A 24,883-nucleotide genomic window follows, 5' to 3' on the forward strand; every position below is an offset into this window, starting at 1 on the left:
ATCAACCCATAGAAGTGTAACACAAACATTCTGCACTGTTGCAGAAAAAAAAAAAATGACAAAGTCCCTGAGAAAGGGGCATGACGAGTTAATGACTTATTCCAGTTGGGGCTTCTATAACACGTTTCTCTACTGTCCGTGTTCACATCAAATCTAGGTGTAAACCGTGTTCAGGCTCTCCTTTTCTTAACATTAACAATGCCGAATACTGTCTGTTTTCTGTAAAATAATGATTCTGCATAAGTTCTTTACGGACCTACTTTAAAACGGAACTATCCCTTTAAATATGCAAACTGGATGCATGCCATCATGCTCCCGAGTTAATTTTTCACAAAGGCTGGCGGTAACACGACTATTGTGCCGCCCCGTGTAGCCATTACACCCATAATAACTTTTAATGAACTGCACTGAATCAAATGATAATTCACTAACTGCTTTAGTGGTTAGTCCACTGCTTATCATAACAAGGCCTGGGTGCGGTTTACACATCGCTCCAGCCGCGCCTTTTCCTGTCACGGCGGAACGGCTGTGCGTAAGGACGACGGGTCAGCTGACAGCTATCTGAGGACCGGGAGGAAGGAGCGGTATTAGCGGGTGTGTGAGTGAACTGGGATCCTTACTGAAGCTGTTCCCAAGGCCAAACGGGGAACCGAGACTGGTGGCGTTTGAGAGAAGTAGGGTAAGTTTAATCGTCGACATGTTAAGTGTTTTGTCGTCAAAATCGTGAAATAAATTGGGGTAAATTGTAAAGGGGAGAGCCCGTAAAGCCGCTTCGATCCTCGGCGGTGCTAATATTAGCAACATTAGCTTCTGCTCCGCTAGCTAATGTTAAGTTAGCAGAGATGGCAAACGAGAAACCGGATATGTGAAAATGAATTCCCTTCACAATTAAAGCACACGGCATGTCATTTTAGCATATCTGAACAAATTAATCGGTGAAAAAATTCGATTCACAAATTCTACATTTGTACTTTGAAAGTTAATAGTGATAATAAGTAATTACTGGTGTATTATGCTATCGAGTTCTATTTTTTTTTCTTTTCACCGGAAGTCTTAATGCACCCAGTTCGACGCTCGTTATCAGAACATCACAGCCCAGCTAGTCTGCTAATGTAAGCTAATTTAGCTAACCATCTCTCATTCGGTGCATTCTCCATCATTTGATAGCTGAAGGTCAGACCTGCATCAACCGTGTGGCCATTCAAACAATCTCAAGCAAACATTTATCCCAACAGTGAGGGTCAAATGAGAATATATGAAAAATGTATGAATGCTAAGAAATGGCCCGGCTGAGCAGACATCTTGACTCCAGCCAATATAAGGACGGTTGGACCCGCTCAGGTCTTTACACTCGATTTAAATGATGGCGACAACGCGATGTCTTTCTTTGGGGGAATTATTTTATTACATCTTGGGCACATATTTGTGCTGCGTAAATTCCTCTGAGCTCCGTGTGTAGAACATGCCATGTCCCCAAACGTCGAGAGATTTCAAGAGTGTCCTTCATCCCCTGGTTTTCCAGAAGCGTCTTTCTTGAATGGAGGCAAATTCCAATGATTTTTTTTTGTCCAGGCCCGTCACAGATGGGTTGGGTAATTTTTTTTATTCGAGAAGACGAGTTTACTTGTGAACAGGTGGTAATTATAGATTTTCGTGATTCGTGTATTTTGATTTAAACAGCATCTGTCAGTGAAATGCAACCCAGTAAAAGTCACAGATTTCCTGTTGGCATCCTTCTTAAAACTGATGACTGCTAATCTGCTGTTAATCTTACTTTACTTACTTTGGCGCAAAACAAGGAACTGTCACTGGTGCTTCATGTGTCTTTTTAGACCGGCCTTTAACCAAAGATTCTTTTCACAACTGATGGTTATGTCGATAAAATTATTAGTTTCTTAGTCCATAAAATGTTGGTCACTTTTTCCAAGACTCCTGAACTATGACCTCCTTAAATGGGGTGTTTTTGTCCACAGACCAGATATTGAGTTATTTCTTTTAGATAAGTAAGTCATTCAAATATAAGACACTTCTTGGATTTAATGCGTTAAAAACATGTAAATTGTTGATTGGTTATCAAAAGAGTGGGCAGTTCATTTAGCAGTTGAATATTAATCATGAATCATTGCAGCTGTGGCCTACATTGGAGTGATGTGTGTATCTACATGCATGTTAACATAAATAAGTCACCACAGAGGGGCAGCTGCAGGGTATAGTCAAATGGCAATAAAGTGGAGTGTGTGTGGTTGTGTGGAACAGAGAAAGACAGAAAAAGCGGATGTGAGGGACAAACGCTTCCCTGTACTGTTGGTCACTCCCTCACTTTTCACTGCTTTCACTTCTGTCACCCCCTTTTCCTTTCCCCATTTCCTTCCTCTCCAATCTCTTGCTCCATTTCTATCTCTCCCAGGCGGGGTTTGGTTTCACCATGGCCAGTTGGGACTGAGAAACAGCCACAATGATTGGAGGACTGTTTATCTACAACCACAAGGGGGAGGTCCTCATCTCCCGGGTCTACCGAGATGACATAGGGTATGTTTCACAGAGACAAAGCTGCTGCAAAATTTTTGAGGTCATAGGTCTGTGAGGAGACCCTGATCTGGTTGTGGTGGACAGTTTGCGGTTGATCCTGAAGGGATGAAAAAGGATTATGTCCCTATTCTGAGCTGAAACGTTTAAGGTTAAATTTAGTACTGTGATAGTAACGTATTGCGAATATCACCAATAGACCACAAACCATTAGACATATAAATGCATAAATCACACCTGTTTAAAGAAGAGACATCAGTAATGATATAAAACACAACAGTGTGGAGAAAACACACACATCATGGGCAACTGAATCTTTTAATTTTGTGTCTTCTTTCAAAAACTTGTGGGGGTATTTAACAAATGTTGTAAATGCCTTATTTTTTTATAAAAAAAAAGTAAAGAAGCATGGCTGTTTTGAAGACCATCTTGAAATAAAACATGACTCAACAAAACTCACGCATCAAATGAGTTCTGTCATTGCCGCACTGGATTGAATGTGTTAATTCATTCATTCACTCACATTGCAACTCTCTGGAAAACCTTAGTGCCTGCACAATGTAATCCTGAAAATGATCATTAATGGGTAAGTAGTATGCATGCATCTTGTCTTTATCTTGGATTGTTAGGTTTTTTTATCAATGCTAAGAGTGAAATACACAACAAAACTGCAAATAATGTGAAGGCCTAAATTATGTCCATTTCGTAATTCTGCCATAGAAGGGTGGGAAAATGGACAATTACCTGCTTGAAAGTTATTTGTTAAGTTTATTTAAGTGAAACATAGTTGACATAGGAAAACATTTTCCAGTGCAAAATCGGTATAGCCATGACATGAAGATGTCAGTCAAGGTTTGTTTCTAAACATGTGAAAGGTTTAGGTTTCATATCAGCTGGTACGACTCGGATAGTTGTTGGATAGAATTGTGAAACTCTGACTTTCTCATGGTCGGTGAGATAAACAGCTCGCCTTCCTGTGTCTTGTTCATAATGTGGAATTATCTGCTCTCCTTGCTTAGATCAAACACCCCCAACTGTCTTGCAGGAACCCAGTAACATCCAGTGTTTGTATTGAGGTCAGAGTAGGAAGTTTGCCAGAGCCATCTCTTCCTTTTGCTCAAATGTTTACACAGTTTGACGCAGTTTGGGGTGTGTAGGGTGTTTCGGGAGCAGGTCCTCAAAGAATTTTCATGCGTTTTATTTCAAATGTCTTTGCGTACCTGTTGTTTTGCGATTAGATGTACGGTTAACACAGATGCAGATAAGGTATGTACAGGATGTAAGAGCTGCTTATTTGTTGCAGCAGCAGTCGGAGCCACTGAGAAGCCATTCAGTTTGAATTTGATGAATACAGGGCCTGAAGCTTTCGCACACAAGGATATCCCTTCCCTCTTTTGACTTGTTTCTAGGCAGTGAAATGTATTTGTGGTTGCTTAAGTTTTAATCACTGCTCCTCCCAGTACAGCTGCATGTCTCGTCAGTCTTGGCGCAAAGTGCTCTGACTGATCTAGTTAACAGAAATTAAATTCATGCCTTCATAATAACAGCTGATTTTGCCAAACAACGCAAAATAAGGAACGTCTCATGCTTTTCATTCACACTGTCATTCTTTTGCACTGCTGTTGAGACAGTGGCTCAAGAGTTTTTGCATTAAGTTTAGTAGAAAAACAAAAAGTCCATACATTTCTTGTTCTTGTCGAAACATTTCCACTGTGATCTCCTATGGTGATCCTCTCTGTTGCTGCAGCACTGCAGGGTGAAACAGGCACATTATGTTGCTCCATTGTCTGCAGTGTATGTGCTCTATATAGTGTTGCACTGGCAGGTGTGATATGCACAGTTAAGACCGTGTCCCCTAGAGGTAGTTGAGTTGTTATTGAGTGGTATAAATTAATTACAATCCTCTTGATATGCCATTGTGAATAGAAGACGACATGGTGCAATATAACGCTGCTAACCATACCTCAGCACATTCAGTTACAAAATAGCATCATAATAAACGCCATGTTATTCACTCTGTCTTTGTACATGATGCACGAAAATGTCTCTTGTGCATTTTTGTCTCCTCCCCCTTTACTTCATCCGTGTTTCCTCTCTATCCTCTGTATCACCATTTCCCTCCATCTGTCCATGTCGGCCCCTGTAGGAATAGGTAAGAGACGCTCCAGTGTATCAAGCATGACCCTTCCCCTCTCATGGCCACTGATCAATAAACCCCCTAAACCCCAACGGTGCATGCCCATGGATTCCACACTGCTCTGTAACTTCCTCTAAGCATGAGACACCTGCCTCATCCTCAGATTAACTCCCCGGCTACTGAAATACAAGAGTCCAACCTGTCAAAGCCAGTTAGTTCTGCCACTACGAGAGCTCCTCAGTAAATATTGTTGCCCTCTAGCAACCCACTAAGCATGTAGTCTGAGCATGGAAGACAACTGTCAACTTAGTTTTGTTTCTATTGTGATTCTCTTGTTAGATATTTTAGAGCATTTCAAGTTTATTTGATGGGGTCCCTTTTTTTTTTTACGTTATTTAGAATCTAGTATTTGCAGCTTATCATAACGGGCCAGACAAACATCATGGCAGCCTCCTAGACTCCCAGCTTCTCCTAAAAGATGCCGAGTAATCACTATCTTGAATTCCTTTACTTGAATCATCCAGTATGTATTATCCACGAAGGAGGCTGTTGGCTGTTTCTGTCTTGTCTGTTTATTCGTCCTCATTCCATGAATAAAATAAGTATTATAGCAGTATTAGAAATGATAATTCATAATATAGGAAGTCATAAAAAGTATTCAAGTACATGTTCTTGTACGCTGATTGAGGATGAATTGTAGTATAAGTCAGAATAAAAGGTAGCTATAGTCGTTGAGATAGTTTTTTACTTTGCGCCTGGAACTGTACATGTTCTCAGGCGTTTCGCAGGATTTATTTTTCGTGTTCTTGTCAGAACGTGCTGTATCTTCGGCACTAAGCCCTGCTATTTCTAAATCCACCTTAATCAGGGCTGAGTTTAACCAACACATTGTGGCAATAAGTTGAGGTGTTTTTTGTCTTGTTGCTTTTCAGTCAAACTGAATTTATTTGTAATTCAAATGTGCTTTTACACTTTTCAAAAAAATGAAAGGTAATCCGAATAAAATGGCAGGATTACAAACTTGTTTATATGTTGTTTTTTCCTGTGGGGGGGGGGGGTCCACTTAATGATGGTGTTGTTGCTTGGGTGTCAACCTCAACTCTGAGGTTTCTCTCTACCCATACAATTATCACAATTTACACAAAACATCTTTTTTTCTTTCTCAAAATGCAGAAAATCACCATGTCCTGTCTCAGTTGGTTAGATATTGTTTTGATAAATACTTATTTAAGTGAATGGAACTGTGTAGATCTGAAGAGATTAGTATTTTGAGTCCTGTGCTTCATCATTGGATATGTAATTTTGACAAAATGACACAGCCTAGGGTGGGTCGGTGTCCACAACAGTCTCATGACGTTTTGTAAATGTGAAATAATTCTGTCAACTCCCCTTTCTCTTTCTTGTCCCCCCCCCCACCTCCCCCGCCTCTGTCCATCCCCTCCCACCTCACATCCCAGACGTAATGCAGTGGACGCATTCCGCGTGAACGTGATTCACGCCAGGCAGCAGGTTCGATCGCCGGTGACCAACATCGCCCGCACCAGCTTCTTCCATGTCAAGCGCTCCAACATTTGGTTGGCGGCAGTCACTAAGCAGAATGTCAACGCTGCCATGGTGTTCGAGTTCCTTTATAAGATGTGTGACGTCATGACGGCCTATTTCGGCAAGATCAGCGAGGAGAACATCAAGAACAACTTTGTGCTCATCTATGAGCTGCTGGACGGTAGGAAATTATGTTCACATTTAATCAGGAATAATTCTGGTTTGAGTTGTTCCAGGTTCTAAGTGTGTGAGTTTGAGTTATGTAACATATTGTAATGTCTCACTTGGCGAGTGTTTGTGATTGCCTTTGTTCCCAACAGAGATCCTGGACTTCGGCTACCCTCAGAACTCCGAGACTGGAGCGTTGAAGACCTTCATCACCCAACAGGGCATTAAGGGACAGGTCAGTAAGACAAGCGTGGACTCTGATCCCATGAGGACATGTTATGTTGACCGACAGTTGATTATTCAATCCACCTTAGTGGTTACACCTTGCTAAAATTGAAATTGTCTGATAAATTACTCCTTTTTCTTTTTTTTGTCTAATTTTTGTTGAAAGCATTAAATTTCACCATTTTGAGGTGGTCGTTTGTGTACCTACTTTGTGTACCTACTTTGTGTACCTACTAGTGATACCTTACTGTATGTTCACACGCAATGTGATTCAAATTTGTGGTGAACAAACTTCACCCAAGTTGATGCAAACACACGTGATGTGCATCAGACGTGCTGATGAATGTGGAGTGATAGACACAACGTCGCTACAGACGTGCAATTTGGAATATTTCATAGAAAAGTTGTGCTGTAATGTCAGCTGGAGCTCTACCACACTTCTACTTTTATTTACAATCTGACTAACTTTGTGCCATGTTTGATGGTGTATAAAAATAGCTGCTCCTTCTGTCTTTTCTGGTAGAAATGCACAAGGCTTCTGGAAATTGCACGTCAAATGCATTAAACTTAGATCAAACAAAAATGACCCTGTGATGCGTTACATGTGTGAACACAGTCGGTGGTATTATATCGAAATAACAAATGTATGCCTCCTGAGTGCACAAGGATACAAATTTATACAAAATGTGTGTTTATACATGTATATGTATTCAGGTGTCCAGAACTTAAATTATCGATGCAAATTATGGTTATTTTATGATGAATTAAAATGTAATATTCTTTCTTTCCCTCATTCTTTCCTTAAACTGTGGTCTTGGGCGCTTCATATTTCAGCACCAGGTAAGACACAATAACACACTGATATTCTAGACCAGGACATTTCTTTTTTAACCCTCTCTCTCACCTTCATATTTCTTTTGTCGGCCTTTTCACCCACTTCTTTTGTAGCCGTGATACAGTTTCTCTTCTTTTTTCTCTCCCCCGTCAGACAAAAGAGGAGCAGTCTCAGATCACCAGCCAGGTGACGGGGCAGATCGGCTGGCGACGCGAGGGCATCAAGTATCGCCGCAATGAACTTTTCCTGGACGTACTGGAGAGTGTCAACCTGCTGATGTCACCACAAGGTCTGTTCATATGACGGAAATTTAAATGTTGCTGGGGTTTTTTTTTTTAATTACATCTGGATCTTGGACTTTATTCTAAGACTAATTTAACTGTATTATTTTTTTCCCCTCTCTCCTCTCAGGTCAGGTCCTGAGTGCTCATGTGTCTGGAAGAGTAGTGATGAAGAGCTACTTGAGTGGAATGCCTGAGTGTAAATTCGGCATGAATGACAAGATTGTCATTGACAAACAGGGCAAGGGAGGAGCATCCGATGACGCAGGGAAGAGGTGAGACACAACATATTAGGTTCAGCAGCCTCAACAAGCTGATAAAGTAAAATCCACCATATTTTGTCGACGAGGCTGAAAATCATTTAACGGTCCAGTGTGTAAGATGAGACTGCAGAGTGCGACAAATGCACCCTTTTGCTTACCCTTTATTTCCCAAGTGTGTCTTTTGCACACTATAAAGGGTGTAAACACTCTTGTAAACACAAATATCTAAACTCTCCTACTCTCTCTGTCTTCATTAGTTTATGCGAGCAAAACAATTCATCATTTGTGTTGTAAGCTCTCGCTTTAAACTGGGATCTTTTACCTTAAGTACATACACAATGTTGTTCTAAGGCTACACAAACCAATTGATTTTTATTTGAAAGCAGTGATGCATAAGGGGAGTTAATACATTTTTGACAATAAATCCTCCCTAAATGTTGTACACTGGACCTTTTTAAATGCATTTCTTACCTTCTGTGTTTAGAGTGGTGCTTTATACTGTGACGAGAAAATGAATTGTACAAAAATTTAAGACGCCACCCTGTGTGTGTGTGTTCTCATCTGTTTGATTGTTGTCAACTTAACAGTACAGGCTTTATAATTTATTTTTTTAATTTTTTCTTTCCTTTGGGTGCATCTCTCCTTTCTTTCCCTCTCTTCCTTTTCTATGTGCTGTACCTCAGTGATTTAGGGGGAGGAAGGTACTGTACTGACAAGTGTCCACCCTTTGTCAACTCAACACACACACCCATTCACTTACACAAACACACACACACACACACTCTTGTCCTGTCTATGCTGTCAAGAACATTAACATGTCATGCACTCATGCCCACACACTTTGATACAGGTCATCCCAGTGGATGTTGCCCTTTTGTGGTAGAATAGTTGGTTGTTTTGTTTTTCCTACACATACCTGCTCGACTATTAACCTTTTACACAAACACCTAACGGAGACTGTATTTTCTTTTCTTTTCTTTTTTAATATTAACATCAGTAGAGCACGTCTTGCTACCATGGGTTTTGTCATTTGTGTTAATGCTCCTTTTCTAATCATGGGTAGTAGCTGAGGGATAGCAGTAGTTTTATCATTTGAAGTTAGAGTATCATTATTATTTTTATATTTTTTTAAGTATTTGATTTAACGACAAACCAGACGACTAACGCACCCTTTTCCTGCTGTGTTCTCTCTGCTGCAGCGGGAAGCAGTCCATCGCCATCGACGACTGCACTTTCCATCAGTGCGTGCGCCTCAGTAAGTTTGACTCGGAGCGCAGCATCAGCTTCATCCCCCCTGATGGAGAGTATGAACTCATGAGGTCAGTGAATGGACGGTTGAGATCCTGTCATTGTGTGGCAGAATGGGGTGGGAAGTGAGTGAGGTCAGGGTTTGTACATGTGAAATTAAACCCTTGAACCTTAGATTTGGTTTGAAAGTGCCTAATTTTTGGAATTATGGAATAAAATCAGGTGAATTAATCGTTTGGGTATGCATGTATTTGTATTTATTCATGCGTTCGTTTTGTCTCTTTCATCAGGTATCGCACCACTAAGGACATCATCCTGCCCTTCAGAGTTATCCCTCTGGTCCGTGAGGTGGGTCGCACTAAACTGGAGGTTAAGGTGGTCATTAAGTCTAACTTCAAACCCTCTCTGCTGGCTCAGAAGATCGAGGTGAGGAACAAAGTGCTCTAAGCGCCGCAAAAAAAAGAAAAACAAAGTTTCCCCGTATGACTACGTGAATAACCACGACTAAATTGTAATCAGAGATGCTTTGAAGCCCTTTTTGCAACTGTGTCTTGTTGTTTTTTCCCCCCCATTCTCAAATCCACAGGTGCGTATCCCAACACCCCTTAACACCAGTGGAGTGCAGGTGATTTGTATGAAGGGAAAAGCCAAATACAAGGCCAGTGAGAACGCCATCGTGTGGAAGTGAGTTGTAGCTCTGCTCATGGTTTATGAAATACATACAGACTCTGGAATGTTCTGTATCACGTTAATGAATAACTCCCGCTTCTCCTTTGCTTGTTTGTTGAACTTGTTCCTGGCACAGACTGTCCCGTTTTCTTTTTTAAACATTGCCCTTGTTTCTTTTTGTGTGTGTGTGTGTGTTTAGGATCAAACGCATGGCCGGGATGAAAGAATCTCAGATCAGCGCTGAGATCGAGCTGCTGCCCACCAACGACAAGAAGAAATGGGCCAGGCCTCCCATCTCTATGAACTTTGAGGTCAGAATACATTAATAGTGTAATATTCTCCTCAGTGGCTTCCATCAGCCTGTTTTACATGCTTTTGATTTGCATATAAATCTTGAAGCACAGTTAAAAGGGAAATGTGAAGTACAATGGAATCAGATTGATTGATTTAAAGGACGACATTTAGAAATCACGTGACGTGCAGGCATTGTGAATGCTCTCCTCATTTAAAGGTAGGGTTGGAGATCCTGGAAAAACTGTTTGAGCAGGTTACGTTTTGAATTCAAAATTCCTTCCGAAGCTACGCCTCCTTAGCAAAGGAACGCACAGCGAACACAGATTCACGAGCACCATCACTAACTTTTTGTGGAAAACAGCAAAAGTTCACAAAGACATAAAGTTAACCTACCTGTCCAGTAGAAACAGAGCCACCAATGTCATCACTTTGTAGCCCGGTCTGGGATTTCAGCTGTCTCCACCATTCAAACGCTGCACTGATATTCACTATCGGCCTTTTTCTTGGCAGTAGCTTTCCAAAAAAAAACGTCTTTTGTTTACGACCAACACCTGTTGTTGGCGTCTTTTCTGCCATAGCAACTGGCATAGCAAACTAGTATAAGCTCTGGTGTTGTCTTCTGAGTAAGTGTATGAAGTGGGATAGGTGCATAGGCAATACAGAAAAAACAAATGCTCCAGAAAATAATCTTCCACCTTTTAATGCAGTGTTTCCTCAGGGACCCCCTGCCCTGCTCCAACACACCTGATTCAAATTAAAGGTTAATTATCAGGCTGTTACACAGCTTGATAACGAGCTGATCATTTGAATCAGGTGTGTTGGAGCAGATAAAAAAAAAAAGAACATGCAGGCCAGGGGTTTTTCCCCTTTTTTCATTAATCAAGTTGCACCTACTATGGAGACGTGGATGTTTGCGCCACCTACTGTTCATCTCAGAGAAGTAATTCCCAATATTGCCCTAACAGCAGTGAAATGGAAACACAAATGGAGATTTTTCTTTTGCTGAGATCTAGAAGAAGTCTGGTTAATTCCTATGAAGACCTGGCTTCTGCCCACTGTCCTCTCAAGCCCACACACAAACACTTTGTATAGCATATGAGTTGTCTTAAAGTTTGTTCTTAATATGTATTGAATTGTTATAATATGGAAAAAATAGTTTTTTCAACATTGACTAATCAGACTGGGGCTGCAGCAAGAGATAAAGTTGTGTGGTCCATAAAATGTTTGAGTGTTTCTCAAACCTTGTCTTTTGTTCACAAACTAAAGTTTGAATGACTTCATCTTTTAATTGATTATTGAAAAAAAAATGTATGATTCATTCAGTAATTGATTAATAATCAATCACGGCAGCCTTAAATCAGATTGTCTAATTGAATTTGTTTCCCACAGTCCGACTTCCTGCTCAGAGCCTGTTTACTTATTTTTCATGCCAGCAATCTCGTACGGCCTACATTTCCCAGCATGCCCCGACACGCCCTGACCCTCCTCCTCCTGTCTCTGCAGGTCCCTTTTGCGCCCTCTGGACTGAAGGTGCGCTACTTGAAGGTGTTTGAGTCCAAGCTGAACTACAGTGACCACGACGTCATCAAATGGGTGCGGTACATTGGCCGCTCCGGCATCTACGAAACGCGCTGCTGAAACTCACCCCAGCCCTGCAGCAGTGAGCTGACCACTCTTCTCCCATCTATCCTGTTTTTCTCCATCCACTTCCTCCTCCTTGTCTCTCTCTTCCTCTCCCCTCCCCTCAACCCTTATAGCTTCTCTCATACACCCTCCCTCCCTTCCTCCCTCACACCCCTTCTAACTAGGTGTTGGAGATTGAATTTACATCCTAAAAAAAATAAATATGGTATAATGCACAGATATATGCAAAATGTGAGCCATTGTATCGTATATATCTTGTAGTGATGAGTAAACCTGTAAGCCACCTGGTGTCAGAAAGAAAAAGACAGGTGATGCAGGGGGGGACCAGGGGGAGAGGTCAGGACGAGACACCTCTGGTGTCTTCTGGGTTGCTCTGTTGTTTTTTCCATTGTTATCAGTCAACCATCGACTGTGCAGTTACTTTAGAATCCCACGTGTCGTAGAGTAAAATCCCTGGTAAAGATGATGTGTAGCTGCTGTTTGTGCTTTATGAATTCTGATGTAGTTCTTGAACTTCTTTGTCAGTTAGAGTGGACCCTTCGAATTGAGCTGCATTGTCTTATTGTGTTGCACATTGACTGATATTTGACCCGTGTATTTTTGTGGGGGAGGTTCGGGGGTGGGGGTCATTTAGAGTTTGGATTAGGACAGAGAAAGAATCCACAATGACTGAGATGTTGTGTGTTTTGCAGAGTGTTGTCATGTCTTTCCTGTTTCCACTCTTGCTTTAACCGGCACCAAGAGGGTAAAAGTCAAATTAAAAGCCAGAGGAACATTCCAAACAGTTTTAGAGGTTTGATCATGGTCCCATTGTGACTCAGATTTCCTACATGATTCTTAAGCACTAATATCGTCTTTGGCGCACTATTGTGACTCACAGATTAGGCCCTGGGAGTGTGTGTGTGTGTTTGCAGTGAGGTGAGGTCTCCCCCTGGTGTCTGCCTCGTCGCTGTCTACTTCTTTATGTTCGTAACCCTGGTGACTGTTCTATCCAATAAAATCTGACTGTGTAACCAAACCCACCTTCCCCTCTTGTGTTTTTCATTTTGGTGATATTGTTTCACCATTTCCTCTTGATGTTTGAAATGAGGGCGGAGGAGCTGCAGACACAATGGATCTTGGGCGTAATATACGTTGCATTTGATTTTGGGTTAGCATAGTTTTCAATCTGGCAAACAAATGTGTTGACAGGATAAGTGAATAGAAGTGCCCAAGTAATGTGCTTGTAATTTTAATCTGGATTGTTTTCTGCTTGTGCAGCTCTTGAGTGTTTTGTATTTGTTGCTGCCTATCTTTGCCAGGACTCCCTTGAAAAAGAGGTCCTTAATCTCAGTTCACTAAAGACCTTACAGTAAACTTACAGTAAACCACAAGAGAGAAGGAAATGCTTTGGCCAACATATTTTAATACTTATTTCCTGTCCTGCCTCTTCCTCGACATTCAGGACATAAAACAAAACATAACCCCAAAGAGTAAAATAATACAGGATTAAAACACTTGCAGTTAAAACATTTACATTGTTTATCTTTGTGGTAGTGGCAGTCACTGGTTTCATTGCCACTCAAGTCTTTGCCAGCTGGAGCTCTTGACATGGACACGCTCAGACGTTCACATGGATTTAAACGACAGATTCCACAAGAATCAAGGCGAGGCTTCCCAAAAGTATCTTTGCATTAAAATCTAGGCTGGATTTCCTCAGCAAATTATTCCAGCTTTGTACTTTAAATGTTGAAACTCCTTCCACTTAAGTCTTTGTTGCTGCAGCAAAGACAAATTTACCCCAAACAGTGCTTTTGAGAAACCAAGCCTGGACATGATTGATGTGACAATCGTCAACAGTTACACTGGAGTCTTCAAACAGTATTGCATTACATCATCAGATCGTCATCGTCCTGTTATAGAGGAGACACGACACATGCTTATCACTGGAGATGCAGGGCGCGCACACACACACACACACACCAAGGCCTGGAAATCTCATTCAATATTTGACCAATCACACATACTTCAGAGTACTCTGACAGTACTGGAACAATGGCTCTGTTCAGAATGGAAAAATAATGCTCATACTTTGTGCTCATCTTAGGAAAGAGAATGAGGAGGTAGCTACAAAAAACATTGATCTGGATTTCCACTGATACATAAACCTGAACCCTTCACCCACACATATATAACACAGTGCAGCCCAGGCAACCAAAGTACATCTGTACAAATGTATATTAGCCTGTATATGTGCTACTGATGAAGAGGCCTAATCAAATGACTTCCTTATTTTGTCTTGAAAACCCAACAGTGTATCACAATCACGTGTATCAGATTAAAAGTTTTACTTCCAAGGCCCAGATGTGCATTTTTTTTTTTTTTTGAAAAATCAAGCCATTCCCATGTTGATCCTCTGCTCAGCCTGACAATAAGGGATGATTAAGAGATATGTACATAGGATAAAGAGATGGATGATGAAATCTACAAAAATAAGTGTTTCTACATCAACATTTAACCAAGTCGTCCCTACAATTCTTTTAAGAATCTATTTCACGCTGCATTTAAGTCATCCAGTCTGAATCGACTCTCAATGCAAGACTCTTGTCCACCGACAAAAATATAAACTTAACACAAGCAGATTTATTACCGTTACACAGTGAAGTCAAGCCCAACTTGGAACTGTTGACTGATGGAGAAAGTTGACAGAAGACATTTCAAACATGCCGCAGCACTGCAGAGCTTGTACGCAAAAACATCACATGCACACGGACACGCGTGGGCCCCAAGACAGGCGAAACTTGAGGGAAAAGCTGCTGTTATGTGAACATTTGCAGCCCCCTGCCCCCCCAAAATTCATTCAACAGTGTACATGAGGTCACCTCGCGCACACACACACACACACACCAAGGCAACACGTGCTGCTCCAATAAGTGACCATCATCCTGCGAGCTATCCCACATGAGAAAAACAAAAACTTCTGCACCACCCCTACCACTTCAGATGGAAGAGTGCAGAGAGTGCAACACCTGCAGATATTCCTAAGTGTCAAAGACGAACAGAATCAAACATTATACGTACGTGATAAAGATGAGTGACAAGTGGTAACTGTTGTGACATGATTGGCTGTTAAAAACAAGAGCAGTGGAGAAACTGGACGTCGTTATAGTTAATGTGACATTGAGGTGCTAAACATCAAAGTTGGAAGAAAAAAAAAAGAGATGAAGAAAAAGCAGGAGCTCCATGGAAACCACACTACTCGACAGCTCAGCTAACTGGTCGCCCTGACTGTGGACTGACAACGCTAACTATTCAAACGTGCTCTAGTTTTCGTCGTCATCTTCGTCGTCATCGTCCTCGCTGATGAGGTATCCCCGGGCCCCGCTGTGCTGGGGCAGAGGGGACGGAGGAGGGGAGGTCTTAGTGAAGAAGGGGAGACGGAAGGTGGGAGACGGGGAGCGCTCCTCGCGGGTGGGGCTGCTGTCGGGGCTGTGCCTGGGGCTGATGGCCTGCAGCATGCGGCCTTTACCTTCCTTCAGCATGTGTTTCTATGGAAAAGAGACAGAGTCACAGAGACTTAAATAACATGTGACAAGAAGTTTTAAACACAGGATGAGCTGAGAATTAAAACATAAAACAAAAAACACACACACACACCACTTTAAACACCGGTTTGTGATGACGTGTAAATCTTTTTCCAGTGTGTAAGAACTGGCAACATCAAACGGTGGGACTGCACATTGTAACCCTCACTTTCCCCATTCAGGCTGCTATTGAAACATGGTGACACAAGATGGCAGCCTTCATAAAGCACCGGCCTTGCCTAAAGTACATATAAGAAGCTTATTTTGACTAAAAGGGATCCTGAAAACCTGTCACAGACATTGTTTTCTGAACATGATCCGTTACCTTCAGGCAGACGTTCCAGAGCCAGCAAACTCAAAACATCTATCACATGACACAGCAAGGAAAGAGACCAACTCATGTCATGTTTCTTCATTAGCTCTGCCTCTAGAGCTGTGTGATTAATCACTTTTATGAATTAATGGTTTAGGAATGATTTATTTTTAATGAAAATCAATGTCTCCTTCACTTCCCTCACTGCTACCCTAGGGCTTCCGTAGTTCATAGTGGTGCAACACTGCGTACAAATTCCGCTGGCATTTCCTCAGAGAGACTAACGGGATGGTAATAACTCAGACACTGAGACACTCTCTCTGTATTTAAAGTTAGACTTAAAACTTTCCTTTTTGATAAAGCTTATAGTTAGAGCTGGTTCAGGGAAACCTGGACCATGTCTTAGTTATGCTGCTATAGACCTAGACTGCTGGGGGATTTTCCTGTGGTGCACGCACATTCACTCTCTCACTCATGTGGTATGAATATGATTTTTTATGTCATTAACCTTGTCTCTTTCGCTCCCTAGTTTGTGTCTTTCCTTCTCTCTCTCTCTGTATCCTCATCTTGCAGGTTGCAGGATCAAGATCCAGTTTTCAAGGCTATCCCTATCATTTTATCAACACTCTGTGCTGCTGCTTATATAAATTACATTGTATTGGTATAAACATGTAATCATTGGCTGTATAAACTTGATACATTTGTTGTGTATCTGCTCCTGGTCTCTCTCTCTCTTCTGTCTCTACCTCATCTCCCTCTGTCCCCCATTTACATTATTTGGTACTGTTGCCTAAATTTCATATATGCTGATTTTTAGAAACCTGAGCAGCAGATGACACATGCTTAATACCCATTTTCTTTTTTTTATCCTCCCTCTGAGAAAATAGAACTGTTTAAATTAGCAAATACTACAAAACAATTGCTTAACTTAAATAACCAGTTTTTGAACAACACTAATACTCTCTGATCTACATTTTATGTCTGTACTGCAGTTACATACAATACTTTCAATAATAATGTATAAATTAAATACGTAACAGGTAATCAAAAAAAATAATATTTTTTTTAGGGAGTGGAAAAACAAATGAATGTAAAATCATAAATAACTCCCAGCTCTAACTGTCACTTTACTTTTGCTCATGTTGCACTGGGGTCATTAATAAATTATTGATCAATAACGTCAAGAAAAACCTGCTTTCTGTGCTGTTATCACTTCACAAATTATAACTTAAACATGACATAAACCTTCAGAGTCAACAGGCCAAATGTTTTCCGAGTGTTGCCTGTCACACAATTCAAGTCTTCCTTCCCGCATTGCAATGTGTGACCCGGGCAGTCAACAATGTAACAAAGGATTTGTCGCCGTTTGAATCAGGCAGCGCGAATCAAGACCAAAACAAAACCAACATCCTCACCAGAGCTCCCTCGGGGCCAAACATCTGCAGGAAGTTACCAATGAACTCCCTGGATTTCTCCTCCCACTTCTGAATGAGGTCGATGCTCTTCTCCTCCACCTTCTGCACAAACTCCTTACTCTTCTCCTCCACGTCACGCACCTTCCTCTTTACCTTGTCCACTCTCTCCTGCAGGTGATATTTCTTCTCCTGGTGAGAGTGGGGACAGCATACATTTGTGCCATGTACACGACTATGTTACTTACCCCCTAGGAGAAAATTAAAGCAGTGTTTCATACATTGATGAAGCTGACGTTGAGTTCCTTGGCTGTGTATCCTCTCTGTAGGTTGCGTCTGACATACACATCATAGTCACGTACGATGCGTGTGATGATGTCAGAGGTGGAAATGCCCTCCGTCCGCTGAGTGGGAGCAAACATACCTAAGAAACACAGCGTTAGTTAAGAGGTCACTGAGTGCAGATGAACACGCGCAGCAAAGCCAAACGTGTATCGGGAGAAACAATTGTCTCTTGCTTTCATGCATTGAATCTGTCAAATCTAAATCCATTTCATTTCAGCCTTGTTATGCTGCACCATGTGTGTGTAGAACGCAGTCGCTAACAGTGAACTGTGCCCGGGAATTACCACATCACCAACTTTTGCACACATTTCTTTCACAATCTTGTCTCAGTCTCTGACACAGAGACTCTACAGAGGATTTGAGAACATTTATTTGTATGAATCATTGCTGTGAATGAAAGGAAAAGCTTTATTTTAATATGAAACCAGTATGGCAAGTCACCGTCGCAGATATAACAGCTGCTACTCCCTCCCTGCCCCCAGGGTTTTTTTTTTGAAGATGACACAATGTGAAGTTGCATGTTTGTCTGTGTGCAAATGTCACTAAGTCATCTGTTATAAAGTTTGCTCACCTAAACCACAGAGGATTCATTTGCGTGACACCATATAAGAACCACCAGAGCCTTCACGATACAATATTATCACGGTAACTATGTCACAATATTATGATATTATATCATAATATATACTCAAATTAAAGTAAAAAAATTATATTTTTATGCCAATTAGTAAAGGAAATATCCTCCTGGTCATGTGTTGGAGCTTTGCCATTAGTGTAACTGTTGTCTCAGTGCTACAGGATATATTTTAGGTCATTTTAGGTTTACATTTTTGTTTAATTTTACACCAAACCTGTGCTAGGAGGAGGATTCTAACTGGTCAAAGCAACCTTTGCATTAAAACACCTGGTATTTCCCCCAAAGAGCAACGAAATACTGCTATTTTGACCTGGTTTTTACTTTGCTGTGTTGACATCTTTAGTTTCCATAAGAATTTATTAAACATAACGTGACACAGCAACTCCCTCACTTCAGTAACCCCATAACAGCACTGTTCGGAAACAAAGAGCTGTGTTCCTGGGTTTATGGTGCGGTTTAAACGTTCACTTTGGGGTTTAGATGTGGAACGCTCCCACGTCAGAGACGGCAGAGAGGGTGGAAGGATGAGATTTAGCAGTGCTGCTCCTCTTAATAAATATTGATACTTCATGTACACTTATCAACACAATGTCCCCATGATACTATGATGTATCAATTTTTTTGCCCACCACTACAGCAGAGAGAGGAAATCAAATAATGCACTTTATAATGTATTATTTGGCTACTTTGGCTAGCCAGAAACATAATATGGGACATTATTTGTGTAAATACACAGTAACAGCTGAAATACTCATATCTCAGTTAGTGTGATCTTAACTACTATACAACAACACTACTTAAGCACTTACCAGCATCTTTAATGTGCTTGTAGACGTCATCACTGCCCGCTGAGGAATATGGGATGTCGTCATGGGCAACAAAGTCAATCTGGAGAGGTCATTACAACATATAACACACACACAGTAGTTTCAGATCTACAAACAAAGAATCAGGAAAAGGCTGACTCAATCTTTTACATTATTGTTCAAACAATTTGTCGCTAGCGTCACCGATTACCATTTACAACGATTATCTACTCACGCGATGCTTTGCGAGGAACTCCGGCGTTAACGTCCAGGGAGCGTTTCGCACGATTTCGTCCACATAGCGGCAATGTGCGACGGCATCATAGCGCTCATCCTCATTCATCACTGTGAAACCCTTGTATTTGTGTGTCAGGTCATCGCTGCACACTGTGGATGGTTAGAAAGATTTACAGAATAGATCATTTAAAGAATGTAACCCAAGAAACCATAGAGAAAAACAGTGAGTCTGAAGGTATTGAAGCTACTGATGGAGGGGAAAAAAGTGGAGGACACTGGAAAGCGTATGTTGTTTTTTCATCTGCTCCATCAGCTCGTCATCAAGCTCTGCAACATCAACATCTGACACATGCAGGGCAGGGGTCCCCGAGGACCATGATTGGAAAACACTAGCTTAAGCTTACCATTTTTTACTATGATAGAATGAAAATCACATATCGTTTATCCTGCTCATTTTAACAGAAACACTTATCAGAGACGTCGCAGTTTGAGAGTGGTAGATGCATAACACATGTAAAAACATCGGGTGATGTAACCCAACAATTAACTTTCATTATCTTGCACTATTCACAATAAGCAATCTAAATCGGGCCAATTGTCATAAGACGGTCTATTTAGTTTACTTTAGTTTACCATAATCTAACTAACACAAACTAATACTTACCTCCAACAATGAGATGTGTATTTGGGAAGAGACATTTAGCTTGCATGAGAGCTCTGGCGTGACCTGAGTGGAAAACGTCAAAGATGCCATCTGCATACACCCGCACTGGTCTGTTAGCTGGACAGAGGAAGACGAGATATACAATATTTGTTTGTCTATATGTGTTATGTGTGATTAAAAGTAATAATATTGAGAGGAAGACATGTGAATGTGTGAGAGAAATGGGGGGGGGATTGGTGGGTAACACAATATGATTCCATACACAACACATGGCCTTTGGTGGCATCAATAATATTATACCAAACTGACATTTTATCCCTCCCCTAATAAGACATGAGAAGAAAAAGGGGAAAGGACACATCAATGGCCGAGAGATGAAAGCTAGAGATAATCTGACTAACCTGGTGTTCCTCTCTTGGCCTCCTCCATGCTCACTCTCTCATAGGGTTTACCATCAGCTGGCTCCAGTTCATCTGCAAAAGGTGCAGGGTGCTTCAATCCCTTAAGAAACCAAAGTAAGATAATTAACAGATATTATTGACTATTTAATAGAAAACAACACAGTTGATTTTACAGTTTTTACCCCTGCAAAGGAGGTTTGACAAGTTTAGTGTGTTGCTGCTGTTTCAATAGCTGATAACATTTCAAGTGGCTGTGGCTCAGGAAGTGGAGTGCATTGACCACTAACAAGATGGTCAGTATTGGTAGAAAACCACTAAATAATTGCAGTTTGTTTCCCAGTTTAAATACATTATACAAGAAAATCTTGGAATTATTTCAAATGTCTACTGTCAAGTTGTTGGTATGCAGCTATGTAGGTCATTAAGTTCATCCACACATTCACAGATAATGTATGAGTAAATTGCAGGCATGTATCCCCTATAGGAACCACTGGACAAATATGCTGTTCAATGTCAGCTGGCTCACCACAGTACATCTGGGTATCTTCAAAAGTCGCTCACTCTCATCCGTCTCGCCATTGTTCTCGCCATCTCTTCTTCTCTTCCTGTTTAACAGCATCCCGCTCGAGCTTTGGGCCTCCATCTGGGTCAAAGGCCGAGACAAACATGTAAAACACACCACACAAGACCTATATATATATATGACTTTTGTGTTACATAATAAAAATAATATGCATCATATAACATAGCATGCAGTACAGACAGACTGTGAATCTGAACAGCTGTGAGGAGACGAGAGTCAGCTTTGACCCATTAACCGAAAGAGGACACAGTGAACCACAGGGTTGCTTTGAAATTTTAAAAAAAAGAAAGAAAAATAGATTTCTCTGCTATACAATTAAGGGTCAACTCATGATTAAGCCAACACCAGCTGTTTAAACATAAAACATTTTGTCCCTAAACAACATCCACATTTTTTTTTTTTTTTAACCCAATCCAGCCTTCATTTCAGAGTCCTGGTCCATCGTCTATCCAAAGGTCATGGGTGACAGATCAAATTTACATCACACTGGGTGAAGCAGGGATGAATGTCTGTAAACCAGAGTCAGCAGTTCACTGGAACTGGGTGTAGTTTCATATCAGAAGCTGATTGATTTCAGGTGACTCGGGCACATAATCTTACTTAGTGGTATATTTTGTAGGAACTGCAAGAAGTGCGAGAGAAAACAGATTAAACGTTGTTTGTCTAGGATGTAAAGCCATATAAACCATGATGTTTCACATCCTAAAACCCAAGGAAAAGGTAGGTTTTCACATGGGGGAAGCCATGGCCACTACATTTTAGGAATTGTTTACATAAAAATTACTTAGATAACTACTCATTACTCCAAGTAGTTAAAAAACAATGGATTTCATTTAGGACAGGGCAATAATTTAACAACAATATCTCAATATAATTTTCTTCAGTATCAATATAACAAAGATTTGGTATTTATCATTCAGATTTGTTTAATCAATCTTTACTTACTGACATTTAACGTGATAATTGACCAATTCAAAACTTTTGATCATGTTTTTGGCCAATATTTAAAATTGGCCTTGTCTAAAAATGTGCTGTATCCTTGATTTAAAAAAAAGAAAAATATGTCCACAAGAATATGGTGACTTCTATTCTATCTTTAATATTACAGCAAAAAAATTGAAACTAGTGCTGCTATCCCATTACAGCAAGTTCTTGTGTTATGGGTGAGGCTGTGCCCCATTCCACACATTCCACCATGCCAGCAAAAATGATCCCACGGATCATTAAACAGAGAGGATATAATAACTTAAAAATGTCTATCCTTAACATTTCTTCCCTAAATCCTTTTGCTGCTGTGTTAAATATTAAAGTGTGACTCAGTATAATGAGTGACAGACGTGGTATTACATAGGTATGATGGTGACAGCTATCTGATCCCACAGAAGACGTTTGTACAAGCACCTGGCTGTCTCCTTCTCACCACAGCAGCTGAGCTTCCCTGCAGGGCTCCCATACGTACCACACACACACACACAGGCTGACAGAGAAGATTTACATCAACAGCACACGTGTCACCATAACTGAAACGGACAGGAATAAATAGTCTACAGGAATAATTTACTGTGTACTAAAAACAAAAAAGTAAAATAAAAACGCAAATTACAATTTCCCAGACCAAATGAGGACATTTTCTACTTTAAGCAACAGACCAATACTTAATATGTTTGTCAAACAATTAATACCAAAGTAGCTACAGGTTAACCATATTGTTGAATACTTGATAGTAGTTGTAGAATATTGCAGTTACGAGTATAAATAATGTAGACATGGAATCCCTCAACAAGTCATAGCTGACAAATGTGTTTACAGTTAAATTACTATTCTGAAATCAGGTGTTTCGTTACTGGGACCATGTTCTGGTCTCGATTGTACACAATGTCCTAAATGTCAATTTTTTTTATCAGATATGATAAAAGACAAGAAACTCAAACAGTATAACACCATTGTTTCTAAACGATAACTTAACAGTTAATGCAAATACTACATTTGGAGCACACAGTCAATGTTTTAAAGCTTTTCTGTTATGGGCGTTAGGTGGGTTACACCGACGAGTGTAGAAAAAAAAAACATTCTCAGGGGCAGAGTAGAAGACGTCCCTCTTAGAACACAGCAACGTTTTTTACAGAAAGAAGAGCTAACCCGCCACTCAACATATGTCAAAGTAACAGACAGAAGTATTCTTCAAGTTTCCTTGCGTCAGCACAAAATGCATTAAGCTTGGAGTAACGGCAGAAGTAAAACTAGTGAGTGAAACAGCTGACATACGAGTTAAACTGGTGACACTGCAGCTCAGCTCCCAGACACTGTCTGGGCGTTAAACCCATTCTGCTATCCACCCTGAGGAGTGGAGGCGGTTGCTTTGAGTTTGTTCTCACTTACCGTTTACGCTTTTGTCCGGAATGGCTGTTTTTGTTTGCAGGTGTGGGCGGTTTCCTCTCCTCCTGGTGCCACAGCCTGGCGAACCGCCTGCTGCAAAGGTAGCTAACGCTGCTAACTACCGTCTAATGCTAGCTGGCTAGTTAGCTGTCAAGTTAGTGAAGTGTTACTTGACTTTAGCCGTTAGCTCGCACATTAGCGAACAGCAACAAAAACGGTCCTGTAAGTAGTCGCTGGCCGCGCGGCTAAACTGTACTAGCCGCAGCCTTCAGAAGGACAAACAAATTGGCAGCAGTGACAGCTTGACAGCTTGTACTACAACGGTGACAGGTCAACAACACAGGAACTACAAAACTTGGACAACCTTAAAGGAACTGGCGTAACGTTCGACGTCAGATCAAGTCCGCTGTTGTATCGTTTCGCTCGGTGCTGCCGCCTAGTGTGTGGGTGTGACTCGTGGCACTTTTACTTGTGTCCTTTGGAAAGTTTATTCACAAAAGTACTGTAAAAAGTGTGAAGGAAAACCCAACATTCACCAGTGTAATTTTTTATGTTTTGTTTTTATTGATGTTTTTCTGTCAGAGCAACATCACATGCAACATGAAATTCCAAAGCCATTGTTCCACCTTTTTTGTTTTGGAATAAAAACCATATAGCCACATCCACAAATCATGACCTACAAAGATCCCAAAGATATTCAGACTACAATAATTCCTCGTTAACTTATTTTGAGGGTACAGACAGACAGACAGACAGGCAGGCAGGCAGGCAGGCAGACAGACAGACAGACAGATAGATTACAGTTATTATGATATACAGTATATAGCAACAATACTTATTAAATTAATGGTTATTTTGAAAATAGAATAGCTCAGAAATGAAGTTATATTCAAATGATTTACCATCACATTATTCCAAGAAAATTACACAAGGGAAGACGTGTCTCTGGAGCGGATCCTCTTGTTTCCTGCAGTAAGGTGTAATTTCACTTTATGACCACAGCGACACAGCGTTTACATAAGTGACCCTGAGGGTCTCCAACGTGATCTAGGTATGACTTGAAATAAAGTCGTTTTTAAAGATCTGATTAGGTGTAATTTCATTTCTTCATTACAGGTGTTCCATATATTTACTCCTTTTGTTGAAATAAAAGGAAGTTTTGTTGTTGCCTTTACTATAGCCTTTTTGAACAATGGCATTTTTCTTTAGCTCATGGTTTCCCTCCCTCATTTGAGGCAACCCTTGGACACTGCTCTGAAGCTGTTTGTTTCTAGCTCTGTACATGATTTAAATAATGTTTTTATGTCAAAGAGATCCTTGACTTACAGTGCTTTTAGTAAGAGGGTTTGTTGGTTCGCTGTAAGACATTTTATGTGCAATCCTTACAGCCCTTTTGTTGCAGAATAAAGGTGGGATCTGTGTTTGTTTTCCATGTGTTCCCCCTATATCTTCACACAGTAAGTTATATAAAGGAGCAACAGAATCCTGATTTTGTTTGGGTTTTTGCTCTGCTTGCACTCTCTGCTTAATTCATACTGCAGCTGTTTGTCTCAGGTAAAAAAAAAAAGTGTATATCATTAAGAGGTTCCCTTACCCTTCCATTTTTGTCACATACCCAGAGCAATTACAGTAAGATGCTCACCATTAGCCACCTGGCTGGACAGCTTTAGACTCCCTGTCTCCTTCTTCTGCTCTTTGATCGCAGCCTCGCCTG

At 40.8% G+C, this 24,883-nt stretch overlaps 2 protein-coding genes across 2 annotated transcripts; one reads left to right on the plus strand and one right to left on the minus strand.

The window, feature by feature from the left end:
- The first annotated feature begins 347 nt into the window (after window positions 1-347).
- LOC131455538 (AP-2 complex subunit mu-A) lies at window positions 348-12,850 on the plus strand. The gene is made up of 12 exons (XM_058623233.1): window positions 348-679; window positions 2,408-2,529; window positions 6,121-6,386; window positions 6,526-6,608; window positions 7,433-7,438; window positions 7,587-7,722; window positions 7,845-7,989; window positions 9,177-9,296; window positions 9,516-9,651; window positions 9,812-9,909; window positions 10,094-10,205; window positions 11,692-12,850. Exons 2-12 carry the CDS (start codon window positions 2,456-2,458, stop codon window positions 11,824-11,826), a joined length of 1,311 nt encoding a protein of 436 aa, XP_058479216.1. The 5' UTR covers window positions 348-679; window positions 2,408-2,455; the 3' UTR covers window positions 11,827-12,850.
- Window positions 12,851-13,217: 367 nt separating this feature from the next.
- On the minus strand, window positions 13,218-23,525 carry pcyt1aa (phosphate cytidylyltransferase 1A, choline a). The gene is made up of 9 exons (XM_058623221.1): window positions 23,173-23,525; window positions 20,737-20,853; window positions 20,211-20,310; window positions 19,810-19,926; window positions 19,144-19,295; window positions 18,912-18,990; window positions 17,402-17,544; window positions 17,124-17,312; window positions 13,218-15,359 (listed from the first exon to the last, which is right to left on the minus strand). Exons 2-9 carry the CDS (start codon window positions 20,851-20,853, stop codon window positions 15,135-15,137), a joined length of 1,122 nt encoding a protein of 373 aa, XP_058479204.1. The 5' UTR covers window positions 23,173-23,525; the 3' UTR covers window positions 13,218-15,134.
- Window positions 23,526-24,883: the final 1,358 nt, after the last annotated feature.

The sequence above is a fragment of the Solea solea genome, chromosome 1 (assembly GCF_958295425.1).
Source record: "Solea solea chromosome 1, fSolSol10.1, whole genome shotgun sequence".
Lineage (NCBI taxonomy): Eukaryota > Metazoa > Chordata > Actinopteri > Pleuronectiformes > Soleidae > Solea > Solea solea.